The sequence below is a fragment of the Salmo trutta genome, unplaced genomic scaffold, assembly GCF_901001165.1.
Source record: "Salmo trutta unplaced genomic scaffold, fSalTru1.1, whole genome shotgun sequence".
Classification (NCBI taxonomy): domain Eukaryota; kingdom Metazoa; phylum Chordata; class Actinopteri; order Salmoniformes; family Salmonidae; genus Salmo; species Salmo trutta.
The window spans coordinates 180,662-200,526 of record NW_021822597.1 but is presented as its reverse complement, the minus strand read 5'-3'; the positions used below and the strand labels follow the sequence as shown (position 1 = coordinate 200,526).

Here is a 19,865-nt window from a genome sequence, read left to right as displayed (position 1 = left end):
TGGTCTACTCTGTTAGCAGTATCTCTCTCTCCTTTATCTCTGTAGTGGATGGTCTACTCTGTTAGAGGATCAGTATCTCTCTCTCTCTCCTTTATCTCTGTAGTGGATGGTCTACTCTGTTAGAGGATCAGTATCTCTCTCTCCTTTATCTCTGTAGTGGATGGTCTACTCTGTTAGAGGATCAGTATCTCTCTCTCTCCTTTATCTCTGTAGTGGATGGTCTACTCTGTTAGAGGATCAGTATCTCTCTCTCCTTTATCTCTGTAGTGGATGGTCTACTCTGTTAGAGGATCAGTATCTCTCTCCTTTATCTCTGTAGTGGATGGTCTACTCTGTTAGAGATCAGTATCTCTCTCTCTCCTTTATCTCTGTAGTGGATGGTCTACTCTGTTAGAGGATCAGTATCTCTCTCTCCTTTATCTCTGTAGTGGATGGTCTACTCTGTTAGAGGATCAGTATCTCCTCCTCCTTATCTCTGTATGGATTGTCTACTCTGTTAGAGGATCAGTATCATCCTCTCCTTGTATCTCTGTATGGAATGGTCTAGCTCTGTTAGAGGATCAGTAATCTCTCTCTCCGTTATCTCTGTAGTGGATGGTCTACTCTGTTAGAGGATCAGTATCTCTCTCCTTTATCTCTGTAGTGGATGGTCTACTCTGTTAGAGGATCAGTATCTCTCTCTCCTTTATCTCTGTAGTGGATGGTCTACTCTGTTAGAGGATCAGTATCTCTCTCTCCTTTATCTCTGTAGTGGATGGTCTACTCTGGGTAGAGGATCAGTATCTCTCTCTCCTTTATCTCTGTAGTGGATGGTCTACTCTGTTAGAGGATCAGTATCTCTCTCTCTCCTTTATCTCTGTAGTGGATGGTCTACTCTGTTAGAGGATCAGTATCTCTCTCTCCTTTATCTCTGTAGTGGATGGTCTACTCTGTTAGAGGATCAGTATCTCTCTCTCCTTTATCTCTGTAGTGGATGGTCTACTCTGTTAGAGGATCAGTATCTCTCTCTCTCCTTATCTCTGTAGTGGATGGTCTACTCTGTTAGAGGATCAGTATCTCTCTCTCCTTTATCTCTGTAGTGGATGGTCTACTCCGTTAGAGGATCAGTATCTCTCTCTCTAATTATCTCTGTAGTGGGTGGTCTACTCTGTTAGAGGATCAGTATCTCTCTCTCTCCTTTATCTCTGTAGTGGATGGTCTACTCTGTTAGAGGATCAGTATTCTCCTCTCCTTTATCTCTGTAGTGGATGGTCCTACTCTGTTAGAGGATCAGTATCTCTCTCTCCTTTATCTCTGTAGTGGATGGTCTACTCTGTTAGAGGATCAGTATCTCTCTCTCCTTTATCTCTGTAGTGGATGGTCTACTCTGTTAGAGGATCAGTATCTCTCTCTCTCTTATCTCTGTAGTGGATGGTCTACTCTGTTAGAGGATCAGTATCTCTCTCTCCTTTATCTCTGTAGTGGATGGTCTACTCTGTTAGAGGATCAGTATCTCTCTCTCTCCTTTATCTCTGTAGGTGGATGGTCTACTCTGTAGAGGATCAGTATCTCTCTCTCCTTTATCTCTGTAGGTGATGGTCTCTATGTTCGAGGATCAGTATCTCTCTCTCCTTTATCTCTGTAGTGGATGTCTACTCTGTTAGAGATCAGTATCTCTCTCTTCCTTTATCTCTGTAGTGGATGGTCTACTCTGTTAGAGGATCAGTATCCTCTCTCTCCTTTATCTCTGTAGTGGATGGTCTACTCTGTTAGAGGATCAGTAAGTCTCTCTCCCTTTATCTCGTAGTGGATGGTCTACTCTGTTAGAGGATCAGTATCTCTCTCTCTCCTTTATCTCTGTAGTGGATGGTCTACTCTGTTAGAGGATCAGTATCTCTCTCTCCTTTATCTCTGTAGTGGATGGTCTACTCTGTTAGAGGATCAGTATCTCTCTCTCTCCTTATCTCTGTAGTGGATGGTCTACTCTGTTAGAGGATCAGTATCTCTCTCTCCTTTCTCTCTGTAGTGGAAGGTTACTCTGTTAGAGGATCAGTATCTCTCTCTCCTTTATCTCTGTAGTGGATGGTCTACTCTGTTAGAGGATCAGTATCTCTCTCTCTCTCCTTTATCTCTGTAGTGGATGGTCTACTCTGTTAGAGGATCAGTATCTCTCTCTCTCCTTTATCTCTGTAGTGGATGGTCTACTCTGTTAGAGGATCGTATTCATCTCTCTCTCTCCTTTATCTCTGTAGTGGATGGTCTACTCTGTTAGAGGATCAGTATCTCTCTCTCTCTTTATCTCTGTAGTGGATGGTCTACTCTGTTAGAGGATCAGTATCTCTCTCTCTCCTTTATCTCTGTAGTGGATGGTCTACTCTGTTAGAGGATCAGTATCTCTCTCTCCTTTATCTCTGTAGTGGATGGTCTACTCTGTTAGAGGATCAGTATCTCTCTCTCCTTTATCTCTGTAGTGGATGGTCTACTCTGTTAGAGGATCAGTATCTCTCTCTCCTTATCTCTGTAGTGGATGGTCTACTCTGTTAGAGGATCAGTATCTCTCTCTCTTTATCTCTGTAGTGGATGGTCTACTCTGTTAGAGGATCAGTATCTCTCTCTCTCCTTTATCTCTGTAGTGGATGGTCTACTCTGTTAGAGGATCAGTATCTCTCTCTCCTTTATCTCTGTAGTGGATGGTCTACTCTGTTAGAGGATCAGTATCTCTCTCTCCTTTATCTCTGTATTGGATGGTCTACTCTGTTAGAGGATCAGTATCTCTCTCTCTCCTTTATCTCTGTAGTGGATGGTCTACTCTGTTAGAGGATCAGTATCTCTCTCTCCTTTATCTCTGTAGTGGATGGTCTACTCTGTTAGAGGATCAGTATATCTCTCTTCTTTATCTCTGTAGTGGATGGTCTACTCTGTTAGAGGATCAGTATCTCTCTCTCTCCTTTATCTCTGTAGTGGATGGTCTACTCTGTTAGAGGATCAGTATCTCTCTCTCCTTTATCTCTGTATTGGATGGTCTACTCTGTTAGAGGATCAGTATCTCTCTCTCCTTTATCTCTGTAGTGGATGGTCTACTCTGTTAGAGGATCAGTATCTCTCTCTCCTTTATCTCTGTAGTGGATGGTCTACTCTGTTAGAGGATCAGTATCTCTCTCTCCTTTATCTCTGTAGTGGATGGTCTACTCTGTTAGAGGATCAGTATCTCTCTCTCTCCTTTATCTCTGTAGTGGATGGACTACTCTGTTAGAGGATCAGTATCTCTCTCTCTTCTTTATCTCTGTAGTGGATGGTCTTCTCTGTTAGAGGATCAGTATCTCTCTCTCTCCTTTATCTCTGTAGTGGATGGTGTACTCTGTTAGAGGATCAGTATCTCTCTCTCCTTTATCTCTGTAGTGGATGGTCTACTCTGTTAGAGGATCAGTATCTCTCCTTTATCTCTGTAGTGGATGGTCTACTCTGTTAGAGGATCAGTATCTATCTCTCTCCTTTATCTCTGTAGTGGATAGTCTACTCTGTTAGAGGATCAGTATCTCTCTCTCCTTTATCTCTGTAGTGGATGGTCTACTCTGTTAGAAGATCAGTATCTCTCTTTCCTTTATCTCTGTAGTGGATGGTCTACTCTGTGAGAGGATCAGTATCTCTCTCTCCTTTATCTCTGTAGTGTATGGTCTACTCTGTTAGAGGATCAGTATCTCTCTCCTTTATCTCTGTAGTGGATGGTCTACTCTGTGAGAGGATCAGTATCTCTCTCTCTCCTTTATCTCTGTAGTGGATGGTCTACTCTGTTAGAGGATCAGTATCTCTCTCCTTTATCTCTGTAGTGGATGGTTTACTCTGTTAGAGGATCAGTATCTCTCTCTCCTTTATCTCTGTAGTGGATGGTCTACTCTGTTAGAGGATCAGTATCTCTCTCTCCTTTATCTCTGTAGTGGATGGTCTACTCTGTTAGAGGATCAGTATCTCTCTCTCCTTTATCTCTGTAGTGGATGGTCTACTCTGTTAGAGTATCAGTATCTCTCTCTCCTTTATCTCTGTATTGGATGGTCTACTCTGTTAGAGGATCAGTATCTCTCTCTCTCCATTATCTCTGTAGTGGATGGTCTACTCTGCCAGAGGATCAGTATCTCTCTCTCCTTTATCTCTGTAGTGGATGGTCTACTCTGTTAGAGGATCAGTATCTCTCTCTCCTTTATCTCTGTAGTGGATGGTCTACTCTGTTAGAGGATCAGTATCTCTCTCTCCTTTATCTCTGTAGTGGATGGTCTACTCTGTTAGAGGATCAGTATCTCTCTCCTTTATCTCTGTAGTGGATGGTCTACTCTGTTAGAGGATCAGTATCTCTCTCTCCTTTATCTCTGTAGTGGATGGTCTACTCTGTTAGAGTATCAGTATCTCTCTCCTTTATCTCTGTAGTGGATGGTCTACTCTGTTAGAGGATCAGTATCTCTCTCTCTCCTTTATCTCTGTAGTGGATGGTCTACTCTGTTAGAGGATCAGTAGTAACATCTACAAGTCTCTCTCTCTCCTTTATCTCTGTAGTGGATGGTCTACTCTGTTAGAGGATCAGTATCTCTCTCTCTCCTTTATCTCTGTAGTGGATGGTCTACTCTGTTAGAGGATCAGTATCTCTCTCCTTTATCTCTGTAGTGGATGGTCTACTCTGTTAGAGGATCAGTATCTCTCTCTCCTTTATCTCTGTAGTGGATGGTCTACTCTGTTCGAGGATCAGTATCTCTCTCTCCTTTATCTCTGTAGTGGATGGTCTACTCTGTTAGAGGATCAGTATCTCTCTCTCTCCTTTATCTCTGTAGTGGATGGTCTACTCTGTTAGAGGATCAGTAGTAACATCTACAAGTCTCTCTCTCTCCTTTATCTCTGTAGTGGATGGTCTACTCTGTTAGAGGATCAGTATCTCTCTCTCTTCTTTATCTCTGTAGTGGATGGTCTACTCTGTTAGAGGATCAGTATCTCTCTCTCTCCTTTATCTCTGTAGTGGATGGTCTACTCTGTTAGAGGATCAGTATCTCTCTCTCCTTTATCTCTGTAGTGGATGTTCTACTCTGTTAGAGGATCAGTATCTCTCTCTCTCTCCTTTATCTCTGTAGTGGATGGTCTACTCTGTTAGAGGATCAGTATCTCTCTCTCTCCTTTATCTCTGTAGTGGATGGTCTCCTCTGTTAGAGGATCAGTATCTCTCTCTCCTTTATCTCTGTAGTGGATGGTCTACTCTGTTAGAGGATCAGTATCTCTCTCCTTTATCTCTGTAGTGGATGGTCTACTCTGTTAGAGGATCAGTATCTCTCTCTCCTTTATCTCTGTAGTGGATGGTCTACTCTGTTAGAGGATCAGTATCTCTCTCTCCTTTATCTATGTAGTGGATGGTCTACTCTGTTAGAGGATCAGTATCTCTCTCTCCTTTATCTCTGTAGTGGATGGTCTACTCTGTTAGAGGATCAGTATCTCTCTCTCCTTTATCTCTGTAGTGGATGGTCTACTCTGTTAGAGGATCAGTATCTCTCTCTCCTTTATCTCTGTAGTGGATGGTCTACTCTGTTAGAGGATCAGTATCTCTCTCTCCTTTATCTCTGTAGTGGATGGTCTACTCTGCCAGAGGATCAGTCCAGGTGTGCAGTGTGCCAGCAGGTTCTGAGAGATCCAGTCTCTATCACCTGTGGACACAGGTTCTGCAGACAGTGCATCACCAGATACTGGGAGAAACCTGCTCCTTCAGGAGACTATGACTGTCCTCAGTGTAGAAAGAGATCCAGAACACGTCCTGTACTACAGCACCTGAGTGAACCCAATGATGCAAGAGGCTTTGAAAAATGTAAGACCACTTGCAGACCTGTGCTAAGTCAATACCTCAATTTGATTAAGTGTTAACTACAATAATATAAGTTACTGTAGTTGTGGAAGGCCCACATTTCATGCTGTCAACGAATGTGTCTGATAACACCCTATTTCCTCTTCCCTTGTAGTGGATGACAGCCTGCAGAGAGCTATAGTAAACCATAAAGACAGTCTGAAAAGGAGGTATGAATGTGTGATAGAAGGCATGGAAACAACAGGGAACCAAACTCCCCTCAACAGGATTTACACAGAGCTCTACATCACAGAAGGAGAGAGTGAAGGTGTTAACAATGAACATGAGGTGTGGCAGCTAGAGACAGCACCCAGGACACCAACCTCACATGACACAGTAATCCACTGCAATGACATCTTTAAACCCTTACCTGGCCAAGAGAGAAGCATCAGAACTGTGCTGACGAAGGGCATCGCTGGCATCGGAAAAACAGTCTCTGTGCAGAAGTTCATCCTAGACTGGGCTGAAGGGAAGGCAAACCAAGATGTGGATATCATATTTGTGCTTCCTTTCCGGGAGCTGAACTTGATCAAAGATCGCCAGTACAGTCTTCTCAGACTTTTAAATGACTTCCACACAGAACTAGACATAGGCAATGCAAAGAAACTCACTGCCTGTAAAGCTATGTTCATATTTGATGGTTTGGATGAAAGCAGACTTCCATTGGATTTCCAGCACAATGAAAATGTGTCTGATGTCACCCAGACATCATCTGTAGATGTTCTGCTGACAAACCTCATCAAGGGAAATCTGCTTCCCTCTGCTCTCCTCTGGATAACGTCCCGACCAGCAGCAACTAATCAGATCCCCCCTCAGTGTGTTGACCAGGTGACAGAGGTACGAGGGTTCAATGACCCACAGAAGGAGGAGTACTTCAGGAAGAGATTCAGTGATGAGGACCTGGCCAGCAGAATCATCTCACACATAAAGACATCAAGGAGCCTCCACATCATGTGCCACATTCCAGTCTTCTGTTGGATTTCTGCAATAGTCCTTGAACACATGTTGAAACATAAGAGAGAAGAGATGCCCACGACTCTGACTGAGATGTTCACACTCTTCGTGCTCATTCAGACCAGCCTGAAGAACCAGAAGTATCATGGAAGAGATGAGATGGATCAAGAGGAGCTCATGGAGTCACATAAGGAAGTTCTTTTGAAGCTGGGGAAGCTGGCGTTTGAAAATCTGGAGAAGGGTAATCTCATGTTCTATGAAGAAGACCTGAACGTGTGCGGCATTGATGTCAAAGAAGCATCACTGTACTCAGGAGTGTGCACACACATCTTTAAAGAAGAGTCTGTGTTATTTCAGAGAGTGGTGTACTGCTTTGTATATCTAAGCATTCAGGAGTTTCTCTCAGCTGTCTACATGTACCATTGTTACACAAGCAAGAACATGGATGCACTGAAGCCCTTCTTCAAGAGAAAGTCTGAAGAGCTAACCTTGCATGAGCTGCTGAAGAGTACCGTGGATAAAGCCTTGGAGAGTAAGAATGGACACCTGGACCTTTTTGTCCGCTTCCTTCATGGCATGTCAGTGGAGTCCAATCAGAAACTCCTACGAGGTCTGGTGACACAGACAGAAAGCAGTCCAGAGAGCGTCCAGAAAACAATCCGATCCCTTAAGGTGATGCAGAGGAAGAACATCTCCCCTGAGAGGTGGATTAATCTCTTCCACTGTCTGATAGAGATGAAAGAACATTCAGTACAGGAGGAAATCCAAGAGTACTTGAGGTCAGAGAAAAGATCGATAAACCTCACACTTGCTCAGTGTTCAGCGCTGGCCTACATGCTGCAGATATCAGAGGAGGTTCTGGATGTGTTTGACCTAAAAGAATACAAGACAACACAGGAGGGTCGTAGGAGACTGCTCCCAGCTGTGAGGTGCCGCAGAAAGGCTCTGTAAGTACTCAAACTTACTGTATGTGGGAGCAGCAGTATTTTTAATAGCTGAAACTCTTGAACATAATATAATACAAACTGATCAGAAAGCAATGCACTGGGGACATATTAGTCGGGCAGGTGTAACAGTGTAAGCAGGGGAAGCTAAGCATAACATTTTATTACAACCTGTCTCTCATGGTATTTATTCTATGTTGACAGACTCAATGGCTGTAAACTCACAGACACATCCTGTGAAGTTTTGGCCTCAGTTCTCAGCTCAAACTCCTCATATCTGAGAGAGCTGGACCTGAGTAACAATGACCTGAAGGATTCCAGGAGTGAAGCTGATCTCTGCTGGACTGGGGAATCCCCACTGCAGACTGGAGACTCTGAGGTCAGTATTCCTGTAGTTGGTCAACAAGTGATAACTGTTCACCAGATCCACATGTGTTTACCAGGCACACATAGTCCACACCATATGTGTTTAGACAGTGAAGCTTACGGTTTTTAATTTGGTGAGAAAATCCATGTGTTTCTAATAAGAGTTTGTCACCTTAATTTAATGACTAGCGGATAGCGGGTGCTGTGGCTTTGGGTTTAAACAGCAGGGGTTGCTGGGATAGCTCTTTAGTTTAGAGTTTGGTACTATTGGGAATAATATTTTCTTCACAATCTAGTCGACCAATTTGCTTTCCCTAGAAAAATGCACCTATAATTTTTCATTTACCAAATAAAAAACAGAAGTTATTTGAGTTTCTATGAGTTTCTGTCGATGGTTTTGCCACAAAGTCTAGCGATATCAGAACATTTTCCCACTTGTCTGGTCACATGCACTCTAGCCAACGACTGGCAGATACAGTGCAGAGGGTTCATGATGAGATAATTTTTTTAGATCAAGTTCATCACTGTGCACTTTCACAAACCTGTGAAGTTAATCATAATTTATTTAATCTGTAGCCTAATAAACTGCATGATTTTCCAAGTCCTAGTGTGAGTTAATGTGGCTGCAGTTTATTTCGACATGATGGTTATTCTAGCCAGGGGTGCAACTTTGGTTTTGGAAGTGTTGGGGGGAGGGGTATAATCCAGTTGGATAAACACTCCAAACAGCCTACCCGACAACTCAGAGGCGTCCGCATGGTCCTAAAGCACACTGTTGCCTCGTTTTTAACCCCATTCCAATGATAAAACTGGGGGGGTACAAAAATGCAATTTCAGAATGTAGGGGGAAATGTCCCCCCGTCCCCAGTGAAAGTTGCACCCCTGATTCTAGCAACATTTGCGCAACAAAGCGTGTCCACTACTGGTCCCATGTGCTATTTTACTGGCAAACATTATCCACTCCTGTCTAGAGTAAATTATTTTGTTGACATTTAGGAAAATTTACGACAAATATCCCACTGGGCATTGGCGCCAGTTCAATATCTAGTTTTGATTTACATTTAGCTGAGTTCTCAACTAACCGTAAATTCAACATGAAATGAATAACAAATGTCACCATGTTATTGGATTTAGGTTAAAAGTTGGGTTAAAAAAATACAAAATGCCCTTACTTTGATGACTTTTTGCGAATCCATTCAGTTTTCAACGTTGATTCAATGTCATCCCATTGATCAATCAGTTTTTGCCCAGTGGGATGCTATTTCCATCTAGCATTTCATTACTGTTTTATCAGAAATGTACTTTACTTGAATACAAATGGTTGGATAAAAACAAGGTTATTGGCTGACTTGATTTTCTATCAGCTGAAAACTCTTGAAGAAATGTTTATATAAAAAACAATTAGAGAAAACAATGAGCCATGTATGCACAGTGTACACATTAGTTGTGTCTGGGTAATAGTGTAAGCTAAGCATAGCATTATAATCAGTGGAGGGTAAACGCAAGTAAATGCAGTTTACACATCTTTTTCATTTTGCATGAGCATTTACGCATCTTTTGTGGGAAAATGTATTGAAGTATATGGGGAGCTTTACTTTATTCTCTGTTAACAGCAATCAGCGTTTACCCAACACCCACCACTTTTTTACCACTACATCATGGATTATAACACAACCTGTCTCTCATGGTATTAACTCTGTGTTGGCAGACTCACTGGTTGTAAACTCACAGACACATCCTGTGAAGTTTTGGCCTCAGTTCTCAGCTCAAACTCCTCATATCTGAGAGAGCTGGATCTGAGTAACAATGACCTGAAGGATTCAGGAGTGAAGCTGCTCTCTGCTGGACTGGGGAATCCCCACTGTAAACTGGAGACTCTCAGGTCAGTGTCGTGTCTTTGGCTATGCCGGATTAAGTGATATGACATGCTACTCTATAAAATCCTTTCTCTGCAATTAACCTGTTGGGGATAGGGGGCAGTATTTACACGGCCGGATAAAAAACGTACCCGATTTAATCTGATTACTACTCCTGCCCAGTAACTAGAATATGCATATAATTATTGGCTTTGGATAGAAAACACCCTAAAGTTTCTAAAACTGTTTGAATGGTGTCTGTGAGTATAACAGAACTCATATGGCAGGCAAAAACCTGAGAAGATTCCTTACAGGAAGAGCTTTCCACTAGATGTTGGAACATTGCTGCAGGGACTTGCTTCCATTCAGTCACAAGAGCATTAGGGAGGTCGGGCACTGATGATGGGTGATTAGGCCTGGCTCGCAGTCGGCGTTCCAATTCATCCCAAAGGTGGTCGATGGGGTTGATGTCAGAGTTCTGTGCAGGCCAGTCAAGTTCTTCCACACCGATCTTGACAAACTATTTCTGTGTGCACGGGGGCATTGTCATGCTGAAACAGGAAAGGGCCTTCCCCAAACTGTTGCCACAAAGTTGGAAGCACAGAATCATCTAGAATGTCATTGTATACTTCAGCATTAAGATTTCCCTTCACTGGAACTAAGGGTCTAGCCTCAAACATGAAAAACAGCTCTCTCTGTCTCTCTGAGCTTCCCAGAAGAGTGGAGGCTGTTATAGCAGCAAGGGGGGGGGCACTCCATATTATTTCCCATGCTTTGGAATGAGATGTTTGACGAGCAGGTGTCCACATACTTTTGGTCATGTAGTTTATGGAGTTCAGTATTTGTATGTTTTTTATTTTATAGTATTTTTTACTCATCTTTATTAATAATTCACGACCCCACTGAATATAAATATATACAGCTACCAATCTCTCTATTCACTGCCAAATAGTTGCAGTGTGATTAATATCATGTTAAACTCTTTACAGGTTGTCACTCTGTGGAGTCACAGAGGAAGGCTGTGCTTCTCTGGTCTCAGCTCTGAGGTCAAACCCCTCACACCTGAGAGAGCTGGACCTGAGTAACAATGACCTGAAGGATTCAGGAGTGAAGCTGCTCTCTGCTGTACTGGGGAATCCCCACTGTAAACTGGAGACTCTGAGGTCAGTATTCCTGTAGTTGGTCAACAAGTGATAACTTTTCACCAGATCCACATGTTAACAAAGGGCCTAAATACACAATACAATGACAATTTGATACCTCACCATCTGACCTTTGACTGACAGTATATGGAGCCATACATTATGCAGTATAGTATATGGAGCCATACATTATGCAGTATATGAAGCCATACATTATATAGTATATGGAGCCATACATTATGCAGTATATGAAGCCATACATTATATAGTATATGAAGCCATACATTATGTAGTATATGAAGCCATACATTATATAGCATATGGAGCCATACATTATGCAGTATAGTATATAGAGCCATACATTATGCAGTATAGTATATGGAGCCATACAGTATGCAGTATAGTATATGGAGCCATACATTATGCAGTATAGTATATGTAGCAAAACATTATGCAGTAAAGTATATGGAGCCATACATTATGCAGTATAGTATATGGAGCCATACATTATGCAGTATAGTATATGGAACCATACATTATGCAGTATAGTATATGGAGCCATACGTTATACAGTGTATGGAGCCATACATTATACAGTATAGTATATAAAGCCATTTACTTTTTGAAAATGTGTAAAATTTTCTCAAGCTCTACATAAGATATTGTGAAGATCAATCCATGTACAGATGGATTTGGCAGGGGACAGGAAACTATTTCTGAAAGTTGCAAAATATACAGTATACAGCTGCCACTCTTTCTTTTCAAAATAATTGTACTCTTTGCAGGCTGTCAGGCTGTTTAGTTACAGAGGAAGGCTGTGCTTCTCTGGTCTCAGCTCTGAGGTCAAACCCCTCACACCTGAGAGAGCTGGACCTGAGCTACAATCACCCAGGAGACTCAGGAGTCAGACTGCTCTCTGCTGGACTGGAGGATCCACACTGCAGACTGGAGAAACTCAAGTATGTACATGTGTCGATCTGTTGATGAGTGACATACTGTAAGACATTTTTCTGCGTTTGGGTTTGTTATGATAATTGATAGTTAACAGGTTAGGTATCATAATTGATAGTTAACAGGTTAGGTATCATAATTGATAGTTATCAGGTTAGGTATCATAATTGATAGTTATCAGGTTAGGTATCATAATTGATAGTTAACAGGTTAGGTATCATAATTGATAGTTATCAGGTTAGGTATCATAATTGATAGTTAACAGGTTAGATATCATAATTGATAGTTATCAGGTTAGGTATCATAATTGATAGTTATCAGGTTAGGTATCATAATTGATAGTTATCAGGTTAGGTATCATAATTGATAGTTATCAGGTTAGGTATCATAATTGATAGTTAACAGGTTAGGTATCATAATTGATAGTTAACAGGTTAGGTATCATAATTGATAGTTATCAGGTTAGGTATCATAATTGATAGTTATCAGGTTAGGTATCATAATTGATAGTTAACAGGTTAGGTATCATAATTGATAGTTATCAGGTTAGGTATCATAATTGATAGTTATCAGGTAAGGTTTTGAATGTTAATTTAAATGTACTGTAAACCTGACATTTTACTTACCACCACATGGAAAATGTGATATGCTGAGAGAGAGAGAGAGAGAGAGAGAGAGAGAGAGAGAGAGAGAGAGAGAGAGAGTACATTTACTGTCTGTTCTCCTGCTCCCCTTCCAGTGTGAAACCTGATGGAGTGTTAAAACAATCAAACCATGGCTTAGAAAATGTGAGTGTTGACTAATGTTCAGAATTATCCTGTTATTACTCAGTCTAATTTCAAGTTGATTCAAAGAAAAATCATTTTTCAGAGCTTGTTAAGTGATCTATGTATGTGTGGTTACACTAATTAGACTGGCTCCATTTACTATATAATGTATGGCTCCATATACTATACTGTATAATATATGGCTTCATCTAGATAACCATCTTAGATAACCTTTCCTTTGTCTTTTAATACCTAGAAACATTAACATTCTGATGTAGTATGAAGATGATTTGTGATATACCTGGTTTCATCCATCAGATGTCTGTGATCTCACACTGGACCCAAACACAGTAAACAGACGCCTCTCTCTGTCTGAGGAGAACAGAAAGGTGACATGTAGGAGAGAGGAGCAGCCGTATCCTGATCACCCAGAGAGATTTGAGGACTGTGAACAGGTGCTGTGTAGAGAGGGTCTGACTGGGCGCTGTTACTGGGAGGCAGAGTGGAGTGGGAGAGGGGCTTACATAGGAGTGACATATAAAGGAATCAGCAGGAGAGGAGGGGTTAATGACTGTTGTCTTGGATACAATGACAAGTCCTGGTGTCTGGACTGCTCTGACAACAGTTACACGGTTTGGCACAATAATAATCCCACTACCATAGACGTCCCCTCCTCCAGCTCCCACAGAGTAGGAGTGTATCTGGACTGGCCAGCCGGCACTCTGTCCTTCTATAGAGCCTCCTCTGACACACTGACCCACCTGATCACATTCACCACCACATTCACTGAGCCCCTCTATCCAGGGTTTAGGCTTTGGTATGACACCTCAGTGTCCCTGTGTCAGGTGGTCCCTGTGTCAAACACAACATGATGTTTCACTCTAATCAGGGTCATGTTCAGTAAGACACACTGGAGCAACAATGTAGAATATCTCTTTAGTCATGAGATAAAATGTTATTATTATATCTAAATATTCATGATTATACACCACCTAAGTTAATAGTCATTAATAGAATGAATCACCAAACTGTGTTGTAAAAACTGGTTTCATTTACACATCACTGATCTGGTTGTTATTGGGCTTCTTGGTGTTTGTAAATATTGTAGAATATTTATTTGTCACATTCTTAACACAACAATCTGGTTTCTGTATGAACTCAATTCAACTGAATGAAATGATGTGACTGATGTGACTAATAAAGGTTCATCAACCAGATGGAAGAAGAGAGGTGTAAATGTTTTAATATTGATCACAATATGACAGTACAGTAATAGAAGGAAGAAGAGAGGTGGAAATGTTTTAATACTGATCACAATATGACAGTACAGTAATAGATGGAAGAAGAGAGGTGGAAATGTTTTAATACTGATCACAATATGACAGTACAGTAATAGATGGAAGAAGAGAGGTGGAAATGTTTTAATATTGATCACAATATGGCAGTACAGTAATAGATGGAAGAAGAGAGGTGGAAATGTTTTAATACTGATCACAATATGACAGTACAGTAATAGATGGAAGAAGAGAGGTGGAAATGTTTTAATATTGATCACAATATGGCAGTACAGTAATAGATGGAAGAAGAGAGGTGGAAATGTTTTAATATTGATCACAATATGACAGTACAGTAATAGATGGAAGAAGAGAGGTGGAAATGTTTTAATATTGATCACAATATGGCAGTACAGTAATAGATGGAAGAAGAGAGGTGTAAATGTTTTAATACTGATCACAATATGACAGTACAGTAATAGATGGAAGAAGAGAGGTGGAAATGTTTTAATACTGATCACAATATGACAGGACAGTAATAGATGGAAGAAGAGAGGTGGGAGTGTTTTAATATTGATCACAATATGACAGTACAGTAATAGATGGAAGAAGAGAGGTGGAAATGTTTTAATATTGATCACAATATGACAGTACAGTAATAGATAGAAGAAGAGAGGTGGAAATGTTTTAATATTGATCACAATATGGTTGTCACGACTTCTGCCGAAGTCGGTTGCTCTCCATTTGTTTTGTCTTGTTTTCCCACACACCTGGTTTCAATTCCCTCATTACATGTTGTATATTTAACCCTCTGTTTCCCCCATGTCCTTTTGGGAATTGTTTATTGTTGTCACAGTATCCAAAGAAAATTGTGCCCCTCCTCGGCCGGGCGGCGCTCGGCGGTCGTCGTCGCCGGTCTACTAGCTGCCACCGATCTATGTTCTGTGTTCGTTGTGTTTTGTCTGTTTAAGTCCGCACCTGTTTCCTTTTCTGTAATTAGTAGGGGGGGTATTTAGTTTGTTCCTTTTGGTTTGTGTTTTGTGCGGGATTGTTTATTCGTCAGCGGGCAGGTCTGTGAACGTTCTGTGTTTTTGCAAATTTTTCCCCAGCGGATTCTCGCTAGAGGAATGTTATATTTGCCGGGCTGCTCCCCGTGCGTATCTTTGTTTTCTCGGGGTTTACTGTGTTCCCGTGTGGTCTCTGGGCACACCCGATGCCCTCTTATTATGCCGAGTGTTTTTTTCGGTGCAATAAATATACCGTTCTACGGCACTACTGGACTACGTCTCCTGCTTTTGACTCTGCCTTTTCCTCCTGCCGTACGGAATTGTGACAATTGTATGTGCCTGTGCACTTGTTTTACTGGTGCGCGACGGGTTTTGTACGTATGTGTTTGTTGTTTTTGTATGCCGTTATTTTTATATATTAAACTGCTCCGGCTATTACCAAGTTCTGCTCTCCTGCGTCTGACTTCCCTGGCACGAGTTACGCACCCCTTACAATGGCAGCACAGGAATAGATGGAAGAAGAGAGGTGGAAATGTTTTAATATTGATCACAATATGACAGTACAGTAATAGATGGAAGAAGAGAGGTGGAAATGTTTTAATATTGATCACAATATGACAGTACAGTAATAGATGGAAGAAGAGAGGTGGAAATGTTTTAATACTGATCACAATATGACAGTACAGTAATAGAAGGAAGAAGAGAGGTGGAAATGTTTTAATACTGATCACAATATGACAGTACAGTAATAGATGGAAGAAGAGAGGTGGAAATGTTTTAATATTGATCACAATATGACAGTACAGTAATAGATGGAAGAAGAGAGGTGGAAATGTTTTAATACTGATCACAATATGACAGTACAGTAATAGAAGGAAGAAGAGAGGTGGAAATGTTTTAATATTGATCACAATATGACAGTACAGTAATAGATGGAAGAAGAGAGGTGGAAATGTTTTAATATTGACCACAATATGGCAGTACAGTAATAGATGGAAGAAGGCTGTACTGGTTATGTCTCTATGTTAGACACTCTGTTGTTATCTCCCATCAGTCAGTACTGGTTATGTTTCTATGTTAGACACTCTGTTGTTATCTCCCATCAGTCAGTACTAGTTATGTTTCTATGTTAGACAATGTTGTTATCTCCCATCAGTCAGTACTGGTTATGTTTCAATGTTAGACACTCTGTTGTTATCTCCCATCAGTCAGTACTGGTTATGTTTCTATGTTAGACACTCTGTTGTTATCTCCCATCAGTCAGTACTGGTTATGTTTCTATGTTAGACACTGTTGTTATCTCCCATCAGGCAGTACTGGTTATGTTTCTATGTTAGACACTGTTGTTATCTCCCATCAGGCTGTACTGGTTATGTTTCTATGTTAGACACTCTGTTGTTATCTCCCATCAGTCAGTACTGGTTATGTTTCTATTTTAAACACTTCTCTTGTTTTGTATCGGTCCATGTTCCTCAACATTAAACTCACTAACTGCACTTGCTTCCTGACTCTCTGCGTTTACGTTACACCTTATGATCAGACACTAATCATTCTATGTTGTTACTACTGTATGATGCTGAGAGAACAGGACACTAATCATTCTGTTGTTACTACTGTATGATGCTGAGAGAACAGGACACTAATCATTCTGTTGTTACTACTGTATGATGCTGAGAGAACAGGTGACACTAATCATTCTGTGGTTACACTGTATGATGCTGAGAGAACAGGACACTAATCATTCTGTTGTACTACTGTATGATACTGAGAGAATGGACACTAATCATTCTGTTGTTACTACTGTATGATGCTGAGAGAACAGGACACTAATCATTCTGTTGTTACTACTGTATGATACTGAGAGAACAGGACACTAATCATTCTGTTGTTACTACTGTATGATACTGAGAGAACAGGACACTAATCATTCTGTTGTTACTACTGTATGATCTGAGAGAACAGGACACTATCATCTGTTGTTACTACTGTATTGATGCTGAGAGAACAGGACACTAATCATTGTTGTTACTACTGTTGATACTGAGAGAACAGGACACTAATCATTCTGTTGTTACTACTGTATGATGCTGAGAGAACAGGACACTAATCATTCTGTTGTTACTACTGTATGATACTGAGAGAACAGGACACTAATCATTCTGTTGTTACTACTGTATGATACTGAGAGAACAGGACACTAATCATTTGTGTTACTACTGTATGATGCTGAGAGAACAGGACACTAATCATTCTGTTGTTACTACTTAGGATACTGAGAACAGGACACTAATCATTCTGTTGTTACTACTGTATGATACTGAGAGAACAGGACACAACATTCTGTTGTTACTACTTATGATGCTGAGAGAACAGGACACTAATCATTTGTGTTACTACTGTATGATGCTGAGAGAACAGGACACTAATCATTCTGTTGTTACTACTGTATGATACCGAGAGAACAGGACACTAATCATTCTGTTGTTACTACTGTATGATACTGAAGAGAACAGGAACACTAATCATTCTAGTTGTTACTACTGTATGATACTGAGAGAACAGGACACTATCATTCTTGTTGTTACACTGTATGATACTGAGAGAACAGGACACTAATCATTCATGTTGTTACGACTGTATGATACTGAGAGAACAGGACACTAATCATTCTTTTGTTACTACTGTATGATACTGAGAGAACAGGACACTAATCATTCTGTTGTTACTACTGTATGATACTGAGAGAACAGGACACTAATCATTCTGTTTGTTACTACTGTATGATACTGAGAGACAGGACACTAATCATTCTGTTGTTACTACTGTATGATACTGAGAGAACAGGAACACTAATCATTCTGTTGTTACTACTGTATGATACTGAGAGAACAGGACACACTAATCATTCTGTTGTTACTACTGTATGATACTGATAGAACAGGACACTAATCATTCTGTTGTTACTACTGGTATGATACTGAGAGAAACAGGACACTAATCATTCTGTTGTTACTACTGTATGATACTGAGAGAACAGGACACTAATCATCTATGTTGTTACTACGGTATGATACCTGAGAGAACAGGGACACTTAAATCATTCTATGTTGTTACTACTGTATGATACTGAGAGAACAGGACACTAATCATTCTGTTGTTACTACTGTATGATACTGAGAGAACAGGAGACTAATCATTCTGTTGTTACTACTGTAGATACTGAGAGAACAGACACTAATCATTCTGTTGTTACTACTGTAGGATGCTGAGGAGACAGGACACTAATCCATTCGATGTTGTTACTACTGTATGATACTGAGAGAACAGGACACTAATCATTCTAGTTGTTTACTACTGTATGATACTGAGAGAACAGGACACTAATCATTGCTGTTGTTACTACTGTATGATACTGAGAGAACAGGACACTAATCATTCTGTTGTTACTACTGTATGATACTGAGAGAACAGGACACTATCATTCTGTTGTTACTACTGTATGATGCTGAAGAGAACAGGACACTAATCAGTTCTGTTGTTACTACTGTAGGATACTGATAGAACAGGACACTAATCATTCTGTTGTTACTACTGTATGATGCTGATAGAACAGGACCTAATCATTCTGTTGTTATACTGTATGATACTGAGAACAGGACACTATCATTCTGTTGTTACTACGGTATGATACTGAGAGAACAGGACACTAATCAGTTCTGTTGTTACTACTGTATGATGCTGAGAGAACAGGACACTAATCATTCTGTTGTTACTACTGTAATGATTCTGAGAGAACAGGACACTAATCATTCTGTTGTTACTACTGTATGATACTGAGAGAACAGGTACTAATCATTCTGTTGTTACTACTGTATGATGCTGAAGAAACAGGACCTAATCATTTCTGGTTGTTACTACTGTATGATACTGAGAGAACAGGACACTAATCATTCTGTTGTTACTACTTTAGATACTGATAGAACAGGACACTAATCATTCTGTTGTTACTACTGTATGATACTGAGAGAACAGGACACTAATCATTCTGTTGTTACTACTGTATGATGCTGAGAGAACAGGACACTAATCATTCTGTTGTTACTACTGTATGATACTGAGAGAACAGGACACTAATCATTCTGTTGTTACTACGTATGATACTGAAGAACAGGAACTAATCATTCTGTTGTTACTACTGTATGATACTGAGAGAACAGGACACTAATCATTCTATGTTGTTACTACTGTATGATACTGAGAGAACAGGACACTAATCATTCTGTTGTTACTACTGTATGATACTGAGAGAACAGGACACTAATCATTCTGTTGTTACTACTGTATGATACTGAGAGAACAGGACACTAATCATTCTGTTGTTACTACTGTATGATACTGAGAGAACAGGACACTAATCATTCTATGTTGTTACTACAGTATGATACTGAGAGAACAGGACACTAATCATTCTGTTGTTACTACTGTATGATACTGAGAGAACAGGACACTAATCATTCTGTTGTTACTACTGTATGATACTGAGAGAACAGGACACTAATCATTCTATGTTGTTACTACTGTATGATACTGAGAGAACAGGACACTAATCATTCTATGTTGTTACTACTGTATGATACTGAGAGAACAGGACACTAATCATTCTGTTGTACTACTGTATGATACTGAGAAACAGGACACTAATCATTCTGTTGTTACTACTGTATGATACTGAGAGAACAGGACACTAATCATTCTG

At 40.4% G+C, this 19,865-nt stretch overlaps 1 protein-coding gene across 1 annotated transcript in view; it reads left to right on the top strand.

The window, feature by feature from the left end:
• The window catches only part of LOC115182850 (NLR family CARD domain-containing protein 3-like), a gene marked incomplete at its 5' end in the record, with an annotated part of 85,614 nt that extends 71,517 nt beyond the window's left edge, over positions 1-14,097 (top strand). The window contains 5 exons of the mRNA XM_029744259.1: positions 5,517-5,812; positions 5,964-7,749; positions 9,821-9,994; positions 11,896-12,089; positions 13,147-14,097. Coding sequence (XP_029600119.1) covers positions 5,517-5,812; positions 5,964-7,749; positions 9,821-9,994; positions 11,896-12,089; positions 13,147-13,700 — 3,004 coding nt within the window. The remainder of the gene's footprint in view (positions 1-5,516; positions 5,813-5,963; positions 7,750-9,820; positions 9,995-11,895; positions 12,090-13,146) is intronic.
• Between the last annotated feature and the right edge of the window lie 5,768 nt (positions 14,098-19,865).